Here is a 12,004-nt window from a genome sequence, read left to right on the forward strand (position 1 = left end):
GTCCCCTCATTTGCACTGACTGTGTGTGGTTACCAAGAGTTTCACGTCCCATTTCATAGGCCTCTCCCTTCCACCTCAGCAGAGTTTGGGGACAAAACTATTTTCACTCCACTTATTCCCAATTGATTGACTGTGGGGTTTAACACGCTGACGCTACACTGGTGATGAGGTGCACCGTAGTGCAGGGCTCCGGATTAATTTTGACCCCCTGGGGATCTCTAACGTGCACTGAAATCTCGAACACATGGGTGTTTTCACTTTTCGCTTCACCTCCATGAGAAAAGTGGCGGCCGTGGCCGGGAATCGAACCCACATCCTTGGGCTCAGCAGCACAATGCCTTAGCCACCGTGGTGGGTATTATTCCTGCCAACAAAACAAATGCAAAGGCCTTTCTGAACTACTGCAAGCCTACTTGCAATGAAAAATTCACAAAAATACAAAAAGAAAAACACAGGAAGCTGTTCTTATCACTGTCACCGAACTCCACAACATCAAAAGACCACTGAAACAAGTCATGGTGATGCAGTTCACATTACAGGCGAATACTGATGGGCGTCCACTCGATGTGTTTGAGCTTGAGCCATGATCAGAACAAACATACACAGCCCTAGAAGAATTTCGACACCCCCCAAAATGATTCCACAACCACCCTGGCCAGGGATCTATGCACACCCCCACAAAGAGGACTTCGACCCCCGAAACAAACACGCCGGTTACCAGTTCTTTGGTGCTTTAGAAGTAACCAGCACAATAGCCACGCTATGCCTCAGTGCAACTTTGTGCGAAGGAAGCTCTCCTGACCACGTGCTGACGACCACACAGCAGAGCTGCAGTCTGCCAAGACAAGCGTGTGCACTGAAAAGGCCCGTTGTGTGCAGGAAGCAGTGGTGGCACGACGCTCTGCTCCTCTTGGAGGTCTCCCGTGCCAAGCCTTGCAAGCAAGTGAGCAAGCAGGCCCAACACGGCTGTCACAGCCAGCACACCCGTTGGCCAGGTGACTGCCGTTCGTCTTCCCATCCCCACCGGGGGCTCCTGGTGCCTGGCCCTGCTGCGTGCTGCTGAGGAACAGCCGTGACACAGCTGAAGAGGGTACACTATGCTGTTTAGTTCCAGAGAGAAGAATGTTCCCACGTTTCCCTTTCATTCCAGTGATGCCACTGCCCTGTGCACTTGTGTTTCAAGGCTAGCTGGGTGTCATGGGTGGCTGCTGGGCTAGGCTAAAATCGATAGCAGGATATGATGGACATCGGTGATATGTGTAAGGTCGACAAGCATGGATGACGAGGAAGATTAATAGGGAGATCGACAAGCGAACTTAGACAATCACCTCTGTGGGTATGCGCGAGCAAGATGCCGCCAGAAGCGAACCGGCAAAATAGCCTAAGGCATGGCAGAGATGGGAAAAGAGAAAGAAGAGATCATGGCTGGTTACGGAGGAACAGTAGAGTGGAATCGGAGGAGACAGGATTCGGAAGGCCTTGGTCTGACAGACCACGGAAGGCCTTGGTCTGACAGACCACGGAAGCCGTGGTCTGCCGAGGCCGTCGTTAAGGACACCCGGAGACCCAGCCAAGCTGCAGTGCCAGCCGTGCGTCAGCCGTGCCTTAAATCGCTGGCTTCAACTGTGCAGCGTTGTGTACCCATGACCACCACCAAGAAGCCGTCGACAACCAGGAAATAGCAGCATCGACTGCATCGACAGTGCCACGGCACGAGACATTTGTTTTATTATGGGCTTCCGTTTGAACTGAACTGAGACCCTAGCCAAACTTTGTGTCTTTTGGATTGACTTCAGTGTCGCATTCGGCTTGTCCCTCCACTTGTAAACTCATCTCATCCAGATAAATGTCTGTCTTCGTCTCCTCCGCCTGTCTTGTTTTCGCAAAGCGAATTCTCGAGGTCTAGCCACCAATACCACCACACAGGACATGCAACCATGGGGACAGCTTTTGAAGGCTCTGAAACGGAAGGCCCAAGAAAAGCAAGCTCGGAACTGCGTTGCATGGTTTTCCGCACGGTTGCTCCGAATACTGCCACTTCAAATTTACCGCAGGAGAGCGGCCATGCCTTCTTTCCTGCCCTTCCTTCGGTGGAGGACAATCACAGGCAGTGGGAAGCACTGGAAACGCTCGGTTTGTGTGAAGGAAGGCGGGCGCCCCACCATTGAAGTGTCGCACATTTTCTGCTTTGGTGATGCCAACAAAGAACGCAACCAGCTGGAGGCACCAGGAACTGCAGGTCAACGATGACGATTGCTGAACAGTGGTGGCCCGCACTAGTCAGACATCTGTCGCGGAGTTCCGTGGCAAAGGCAGGACCAGCAGTCATGAGCGGAGCGGGAGCTTCGATGCTCCAGTGTAATGGTCGCGAGCCTACTACGCAGGTCCACTGCTGAGGCTAACAGCGCATCGAGTTGCTCGCCGAGGGACGGACAGCTTGCCGAGTGATGGCCCCAAGCACTTGGTACAAGTGAGGACAAATAGTGAGCCAGCAAACATTCTGCTTGTTCCCTAATCGGCGCTCGGAAATTTTTCCGTGAACTTTTTGAAACCATCCAAAGCGCGTAACACCGTTTGCTTCTTCGCTTTGATACCTCTCCTAAAACCCGCCTGGTTAATCCTTGCATGCGAGTGTGACGAACGTCCGCAAGTACCCGGAAGAGAGCTTTACTTTGCTGGTATGTGTGGCGGCATAGGATTTGTCCGCCCTGGGCAAGAAGATGGGGATGCCTGGCGAGGAGCTTCAGCAATGGACTGAGAGGGACCATCCTGCTGCCAAACGAGGTGCAGAGCACGAACGTGAGGCGCATCCACCTGGCCAGTAGCGGGGGCTACTGCATCTGAGATTGAGCCCGATGATGGCATTGGAGGGGGCCCCCAATGCCCCCACTCAGGGTTGGCGAAGAACTGATTCTTCCATTCAACAAGGCATGGGATGAGCTCAACACCTCCTTGATGCCTTGCGAGCGAGTCGCTATAAGCTAAGGTTGGCTTGAGGACTCTGCTAATCGGGCCTATGTGTTCTCGCACATTTTTCCGCGGAAGATGCTGCAGATTACGCCAAGTTAAAGTAGCCTTTGTCACAGCACTTTCAGTACACCGAAGGCTACAGGGTAAAATTGCAGCAAAGCAAGCCTCACAACTCGGAGACTGCGCACCAATTCGTTGGGAGGCTGCTGGGCTACTTCGGGCAAACATACGAGGCGTTGCGGAACAAAGTAGTCACCGAACAGTTCCTCAGAATGCACGACAAGAGCGCACAACATTCCTCAAACAGCACGGCTGTAAAAACGTGCACACCGTGGCAGACTGTTACCCAGAAGTCCAAGGTCTAATGAACTTGGGCAAACGAAAAAGGGAGAAGCATGCGGCCATGCCAACAGTCCCTTCCAAAAGCACCAACTCTACGTCAGAGCTCTTCGATGTAGGCAGTTGCGAAACTCCGCCTCAAAAAACGGCCCGCACCTGGTCCTCCCCTTCCTTGGATCATGCGTATGGTGGTGCCACTGTGGCTGCCGCACGCACTATCCAAAAAACAAGCCAATTATTCAAACTGAAAATGTAACTTTAAATTTTGTTTTAAAGTGCATAATTGTTTATTTCTGTGCTTTCATAAGTGATTCATTGCTATCTTAACTCCGGTTTTTAGGTTGTTAATAATAATAATAATAATAATGAAACTTTATTTCTGTTTCATAAACACAGATATGGATACAGAAACACAGATACAGAAAAAGGAACCGCGGAAAAAAGCTGTCATAGACAGCTTGACGAGGCCGCAGCCCCCTTTTTTCTCAGACAGCAGCATCGCGACAAAAGGAAACACAGTTATACAGGCAACCGAAAAAAAGTAACAATAAAAGCTAAAACCCGTCATTTTCAACAGGTATAAAAAGAACAGTTAAACAAGAAAGCAAATGAGAGACATAGAAAGGTTAACGCAGTTTAGTACACATGACACGTAATTGACGTTTAGAACATTTATAGATATCAAAATCGGCGCACTGAAATACATTTAAAAGAGAAGGCAGGGTACACTGTAAGCGCTCTTTCCCAGTGTTTAAACGGGATGTAGGGACCGCCCAAGTTTCCTTATTCCTGAAAGGGTAACTGATTTCTTTCTGTTTCAACCGGGCCAAATTACGCATGTAGTTTATGTTTATCTTGGTTTCTATTTTGAATCGGTTACTCAAACGATAATTGTACAAGTTGAAGATTTTGATTACACCACTTTTAAGAAAGAGGTCTCTGGTTGGCTCCCTATAACCTTTCTTATAAACGTGACGAAGAAATTTTTTTTGTAGTAAATAAACTTTATGTAAAGAGGAATACTTTGCGGTACCCCAGACAAGTTGACAATAATTTAAATTAGAATAAAAAAGAGAATTGTACAGAAGCAATTTCACAGATTTGGGGAGAATGTACCTTAAACGACCAACGACACCAGTGATTCGAGCCAGCTTATTTATAACATGATCAACATGATTATCCCACGACATGTTTGCGGAAAACACGACACCTAGGCATTTGAAGCTATCCACAAACTGTAAATTTCGCGAATTTAGTTTAATGGGAGAATGAGAGGGAACCGGTTTGTTTTTAGGGCGAAATATAACTGCTTTTGTTTTATTTTCGTTAATTCGCATGTAGTTTGCATCAGACCATTTGTGCAGCGCCTCCATCGTGAGATTGCATGTACAGATAAGTTCATCAATATTATCGCCAGAAAAAAACATACTAGTGTCGTCTGCATAAATAACAAGTGTAGCTGTGTCACTAATATTTACAATGTCGTTCAAATAAAGATTAAACAGCCTGCAGATCAGGCAACTCCCACAGGCGGAGGTAGAGCTGGATTGCCCATTCTTTCAGGGAACCACGCATGCCGTGTGCATGGAGAGCCCACTTTATGACGCGGTGCTTGGGACGCAAGCGGAGGGCATCCCGGCACCATATGGGTGACAGAAAACCCGACAGCAATTGGTGAAGCAACTGCGACATTTCAGCAGCAGACGCTGTCAACTGAAGTGTTGTTGGAGGCTTCCAATGCATGCCTTTCGCCACAATTTGGCTTGCGATCTAGTGTCCGCGTGCGACTGCAATTTCGTTTGCTAACTTAACCACGAGTTAGTTCAACCCTCTTGAATCTTGAACAAGAGTGCGAAGCTGGGCAAGTCGGTAAGGATCCATGATTAAAACAGCGCAAGGGACGGACGAGAAAAGCTCGTCAAGCGTAAATGACGCAACACGGAATGCAGTCTCTCTGTGGTGTGCAATGTCCCACTGTCCTGCAGGAAGTCCTGCATAGGGCAGACGGGGCGTCGCATCAATGATCGCCTACGCTCCAGACGCTCCAGGAGAGCAACCTCGTCACTCATTGCGGAAAACATGGCTGCTCGCCTAAGCTTGGCCACGCCTCGATTGTGACCACATACCCGGATCAACGCACACGTCAAGTTGCGAAGGCATTTACAATCTATAAAATGCAGGGCTTGTGTGTAAGCATGCCGTCAATCTCGCTGCTCGCAAAAGAGATAAGTTATTTGGGCGGCGTGGCTGCGGAGGGTGACACCTCTGTTTAATAATTTTACTGTAACCTTTCTTGTTTTGCTTGTGCTCGTACTTTTTCACATATATTTCGTTGTTTCTTTCAGTAAATTTAGCCGTCAGTAACAGCGCCCTTCCTTGTTAGCTTTTCTCGTCCTTTTCTTTGCGCTGTTTTAATCTTGGATCTTGACTTGGCTTCAACACGAGTGGGAACAGCAAAATACGGGCGGTCAGTGGGGTTGGATGACAGGCTTCATTGAAACACGCCCTGACAGGACAACCACTGCTGAGCGTTTACATTGCTAAGAATCTAAGTAACCATTTGTCAACCAATCGATGTGCGAGCGAGCAGTACAGTTACGCGCCCGAAAATATCGTGCTGGCTAGGTGTACAGTTATAGCCAGAACTGTGCTTTTGTTCCCAGTGGATGATGCACAAACGGAGGAACAAACCCTGCTGCCCAAATAGTGTCATTCATTCTCTTCCAGCCGAAACCCGCCCCTTTGGCAGCTGGTCCTTAGTGAGTGTTCAAGCACCCTACAGTTGTCTTTTTTTTCCAAGATTTTGTAGAGGATTACGTGCTCACAGATGTCATCACATGTTTTCTACGGCGCTGACAGGGGAAGATACGCAAGAGAAAGACGGGGCACTGCATGGGCTCCCACCATCTAGATGGCAGTCCCAGGGGCTGCCATCAGTCCCAGGGGCTGCCACAGTAGTTGCTCTAGTGTTGAGCATCACACCATATTTTTGCATACGTTTAATCAGAAGTAAATAACACAAAATAGTACAATCTTAAAACGTGCAGCTAGCCCAAATTTGAGCAGATGAATTTTAAAAGAAATACACTCAAAACTCGTTATAACAAAGTTGAAAGGGAGTCGTAAATATTTCGTTATATCAATTATGACAGTTTACAGCCCACTTTACTGCTTCGAGACCACGCATGTGACGGAAATTAAAAAGAAGACAAACGTTGTGCTGGCTCAATGCACGCACTCCCTATTTTACTGTCCCCTAGACATGCTGAAAATGTCCATGATGGTCCTGTGTTTCCGAAATTGCACGCGAAAAAAACTTCCACCGTGTTGCTGCTGTTTTCACCGTTGCCATGGCAGCTCAAGAAAGGACGTTAAAAGATCAACCGTATCGAGTGCCTCAGGCAACGTAGGCACGTCGAACATGTGTGTCTTCGTTGCTGCTTGCGTTGGTTTGTATGGTTACACCCATGGCAACAGCGTGGCCAGGTCAGATCCTCCACGATTGCCGCATCGGCCCTTACATCAAGTACAAGAAAGCCACCTGGGGCCGTAAAACGACGGAGTAGGGCCCCTTGCACATGCGTGTGTTCTCCGTGTGGGGCTGTCGCTTTGAGGTGTTCTGCGAGGAGAATCAGCCGCAGAAAAGCACCGTGGCAAGGGCGCAAAGCGACATCCACTTGCCCCCCTCGCTTCGCTTGTCACTTCTCTGTGAAGAATGAAGGGTCTATTTCATTATATCCACTATTTTGCTATGTCCCGTCACGTTAAAGCAAGGTTTGAGTGGACTAAATTTAGCATGCCAATCTAAATGACCAGCCAGTGGGGTGTTCCACACCCATCACTGCACTGTCACGGCGGCCATGACCACAGAGCAGAGGGTGGCGCACAGCTGCTGTAACCAGTGACTGTGATCTCAGACAACTTCCCAGTGGTGCCAATTCCTTCCTGTTCAAGGAACTGTGACGGAAACTTCAGCATTCTGCACACTTTCAAGCACTTCTGAGGAGCGTTGGTGAGGTTCACCCCCCTCCCCAAAAAAGACTTCTTCAATAAGAATGCAAAAAAAATACACTGTACCCCCGTGACTAACCCCTAATTCATGGTGAAAAAAATTGACCTCTTTTCTAATCATCTTCCTGCTTTGTTATCAAAGTTACCCAACACGCTGTCCTCGTGCAGAGCTTTTCAGTATACACCGGTTGCGAAGCCCCACTTCAGAATTCAAGCCATGCAAGCGCCCTCGCTTCGAGTGTTCTGGAGCGGCCCCAAGGGGCAAAAACTCCACTTTGCAAAACATTTACCGAATAAGACCAATGAATGCAGTAGGCGATGTTTACTTTATGTTTCCTTGTTTTTTTCCTCCATGACTGACACCAGCAGCTGCAAGAGTACTACCAGAGTCCTTCAATGCTTCTCTGGTCATGAAACTCCCGGCCAAGTTTCGTACGGGGACAGAGGCTACCGCGAGTGGCGCCACCGCAGATCGGAGGGCATCGGGCGGCCGCCGCTGCTCTGTAGCCAGACCGGCAGGCAGGAACGCAGTAGCAGCATGCCCGTTTGCACCAAATTTTTTCGCCACTCACAAAATGACAAGTCCATTTGAGGGGCCCACGACACGTAAAGCGAAAGCGCACTGCTGATAAGGCGGCGAGGGTCTGTTTTATCTTACTCCATGGTCCGTTCCCTGCCAAACATGCTCCGACCACAACCCCTGCTGCCCTCCGATCAACACCAGCGCCGCAGCGCAGCAGCGTATGAAGCTCTCCCATAGCGTGATGGCGAAGTTTCATGACCAGAAAGGCATTGAAGGACTCTGGTACTACTCTCTGCTGACAGATGGCAGGCTAGTCCCCATGCTGGCCCTTGTTTGCCCCCGTCATGGAGCAAGAATATATACAGGGTGCAAAACTGCCTGTTGCACCAGGAGAGCAGCCAGGCAGCATCACAATGGGCCTCCTCGATTATCAGTCCCAGATCGTCCATGGACTGCCTGAGATGGGGTCCGGCACTCCATTTCCCACGTATTGCTACGGCACTTCCAGTACGAACGCAGTCCTCTGACTGCCCGTGGACCGCCCAGGACTGGTAAAGAGAGGAGGCCCAATGAAAACCACGGTAGACTACAAAGCTTCATAGCTGTGATGTCAAAGGAGAGGGAAAGGGCAGCTGCAGGACGAAATGACAGCAGCCCCGATTCATTTCATGGCGGCGCAGTGCAATACCGTTTCCAGCGGCCACACACTTTCTTTCTCCCATGGGCGCCAGCTTAACCTGTTCTTGTGCCACGTCACCAGTGGCCAACCGCAGACCGGCTTTTGACGCTGGGGGCCCATGGGGAGCTTGGCCACTGGCGTACACTGAGCAACCCTGGCGTGCGTGGCCGCCTGAAGCACAGGTCCCCGTACCTCTCCCCCGTGGCCGTCGAAGACGCCATACAGGTGCAGGTCGTGGGGCTCATCGCTGAGTATGCTGAAGCGGTCCTCCATTCGCGGCCGCCGACCTTGCAGGGCAAACACCCCCGCACCCTTGGCCTGCAAGGGGGGAGGAACGCTCCTTCACCACAGTGCCCACTCGGTCAAGCTCAAAGGGACGGCAAATGAGCTGGGCCATGTGGTCAGAGTGCAGTGCAGCACTCGCAGCAGTGGCTTACTGGCTAAGCAAATGGCAAAGGAGCAGAAACGGGCATATTTTCCCACACATGGATTTCACACATCCTGAACTGTTCAGTGTAGCTGTTCAGGTTGGCGCAGTCTGTGCCACTTTTTTTTTAATAAAGAAAACCGGGGGAAACAGTAAGGCAGGCCTACCTAAGCATTACACAATGTACAGCCACTGAATTTTTTAATAATATCGCTGGAGCATCGACCGGCAACTCGTTCAGTGCCTCGTCATGGTGGACTGCACCGAAACAAGAGTGGGGGCAGTTCGCACAGTTTCCATGCCACGCACTATACTCGGGGACAACTTTCTGTAGCACTGCAGTCAAGGCTACAGAGCCAAACCACACTGTTTCGACACACAGCTGGAAGTAGTTCAACAAAAATATTCTGCTGGGTGCACCCTAAGCAATACACTTTCTTCTCCAAAAGTAGAAAGTGTACGACAGCTGCATCTTACCAGAGAAACTCGGAGGCTCACTAAGAGGGTTCACCTTAAATTGAGGACGACTCAGCAAGCAATGGAACGGAAGACAACAGGTGTAGCATTAAGAAGAGAGTGGAGTGGGTCAGGGAACAAATGCGTGTTAAGGACACCTTAGTGGAAATTAGGAAGAAGAAATGGGTGTGGGTGGGCACTTAATGCGGAGGCAAGATAACCGTTGGACATTAAGGGTAACAGAGTGGATTCCTAGAGAAGGCAAGCGTGGCAGGGGGCGGCAGAAAGTTAGATGGGCAGATGAGATCAAGAAGTTTGCCGGGATAAATTGGTCGCAGTTAGCACAGTACCAGGATAACTGGAGATCGATGGGAGAGGCCTTTGCCCTGCAGAGGGCGTGCACGGGATGATGATGATGATGAACCTAAGCAATTAAAAAATAAGGAGTACTTACATTGGTAATGCCACCTGGGGACAGAATATGTAAAACAGGGCTTTATTTTTTAGATTTCCAGGTTTTTTGGGTTGTGGCATTCCCCACTGGTGTCACATGTTCTATTCAGAAAAGAAAAACAGCCTGGCGTTCCCTTCTAAGGCAGCTTCCTCTCCCTACAGTAGGTAACCAATTCATTCGCGCATAGGATTTTCATGAAATATCAGAACCAAAAGCTGTCAAAACGAAGCAAGTGAGACTGACGCAACCGGGACTCTCCATTGTTTCCGCATTTCATTCAGCTAGCCAGCGTGGTGGCAGAAGTGTCGCACAGCTCAAGGCGGAACTTCGGAGTTGTGCACTGAAGCCCCCAAAGCATAAAGCGGCTTCGTTTGGCGACTAGTAGACCACCTGTAGTGGCGGACAGACAAGAGTGCGCCGGTATGATAGTTTCACCCTTCAACGCAATCCAAACGGAATTAGACTTCGCGCCGTAGCGTCTGCGTGCCGCTCTTTCGGTATACCGCACCTGTACTATGCAAGCACACAACACATGTACACATGCGGCTGCTCCGAGCTTACATATCAGTGCATGTCTTCAAAACTGCAGCGATGACAAAAGTCATGTCATTTCTGGATGATACAGAGACGGTACTGTCCCTGGCATAATTTATTAAGTTGGTCCACAGTCTCCAGTCTCTCCCCTCAAAGCATTGGCTTGTGTTGACAAACAAATGGAGCATAGGGATGAAGATACCAACATGCTTGCATGTTCCATGATTGTGATTCGGCGCACGGAGCTCATGCAAAGAAATGAACTGTAGCAAAGGCGTACCTGTCCAGCTGAAACTGAAACCGTTTCATGATTGTAAAAGCGCTACTTGAAAACGATGACGAATGAAGAAACACAACTCGTCGTCGTTTTCAAGTAGCGCTTTTACAATCATGAATCTGTACCAACAAGCCCAACTGGCAGTTCTTCTAAGTGAAACCGTTTATCAGGAACTATTTTGGCGCAGTAACACAAAGCAATTCACTCGTCCCCCCGCTAGCTTTCTCTCCATTGCCACAGACAGGACAACCTGCCAGTGCAACCGTCGTATGCTAGGTTGTTCCCGCAATCAACTTCCGCTAGTTATCGGCCGCCCTGAGGCTCACGCGAAACTGCTGTACTGCCCAGAAGTGAAGATGGTCATAGGGGGAACGGGTGGCGTCGTGCTTGCGCGAACAGCCTAGCAGACAGCCGACGCAGTGGCGGGATCGTTCTGCGCGTGCTCTCGCTCGTTTCGCCGCTTTCTACCGTGATGAGGCGCTGACCGACCCGCCGGTCCACGCTGTACGTGCCGACTTCGGCTGAACACACTTTCAAAGAGTCAGCAACCGCAGGTATTGTAGGCGTTTTCGGCAGCCAAACAAACGACGATTGCGCCATATCATAGTGTGACCAATGAGCGACGGTCGGCATGCCGCATAGTCCCTCTGTACTCGTCTTTTTCGCCGGCGGCTTCCCTCGCCACGACCACGCGAAAATTGTCGCTGACCTGCACCTCCCAGGAGCGCGCGGCCGGAGAGCCCGGCGGGGGGGCGAGCAGGAGGCGCTTGACGGCGTCGCCGGCGCCCAGCAGCTCGCAGCGGCGGCGCAGCAGCAGCCGCAGCCACGCCTCGGTGCTCGACTGACACAGCAGCACGACCGCCAGCAGGGCCGCGAATACGGCCAGCGTGCCCGGACGGAGCACGTAGAGGCGCACGTAGAAGGCCGCCCAGTCCGCCATGGGCAGCAGCTCCGCGCGGGCGGCGCGCGACACGAGGCTCACGTGCGCCCAGAAGATCTCCTGCACCAGCTCGTCCTCCAGCTCGTCGTCCATCCTCTCTCCTGACGATCGGAGCAGGTCGCGGAATCACTGTCACTGCTGCCGACCCAGGGAGATTCGACTCCCCACGAAGATAGTAAATCGCACCGACACGACAGCACCTGACGTTCAGGAACGGTGGACGAGCCCTACTGCGCATGCGCCAACTTGACATCAAAAAACAAAGAAAGCGACTTTTTTTTTTGCCGGATGTGACGTCATGATTTAAAAAAAAATGGCAGCTGTTGTACGGTTACCTCGCTGCGATCTTCTCGCCGTGATTTTTGTCTGCCGTTGCAGCGGTGCATAGGTGTTC

General features: G+C 50.5%; 1 protein-coding gene across 1 annotated transcript in view; it reads right to left on the reverse strand.

Moving 5' to 3' along the window:
- LOC144168736 (protein phosphatase 1L) overlaps nt 1-11,798 on the reverse strand; it is a 49,749-nt gene extending 37,951 nt beyond the window's left edge. The window contains exons 1-2 of the mRNA XM_077697686.1: nt 11,380-11,798; nt 8,715-8,840 (exon numbers count right to left, since the gene is read on the reverse strand). Of these exons, the coding sequence (XP_077553812.1) occupies nt 8,715-8,840; nt 11,380-11,703 (450 nt within the window). The 5' untranslated portion in view covers nt 11,704-11,798. The remainder of the gene's footprint in view (nt 1-8,714; nt 8,841-11,379) is intronic.
- Between the last annotated feature and the right edge of the window lie 206 nt (nt 11,799-12,004).

The sequence above is a fragment of the Haemaphysalis longicornis genome, unplaced genomic scaffold, assembly GCF_048455015.1.
Source record: "Haemaphysalis longicornis isolate Haplotype H1 unplaced genomic scaffold, Haemaphysalis longicornis Haplotype H1 scaffold_2, whole genome shotgun sequence".
Lineage (NCBI taxonomy): Eukaryota > Metazoa > Arthropoda > Arachnida > Ixodida > Ixodidae > Haemaphysalis > Haemaphysalis longicornis.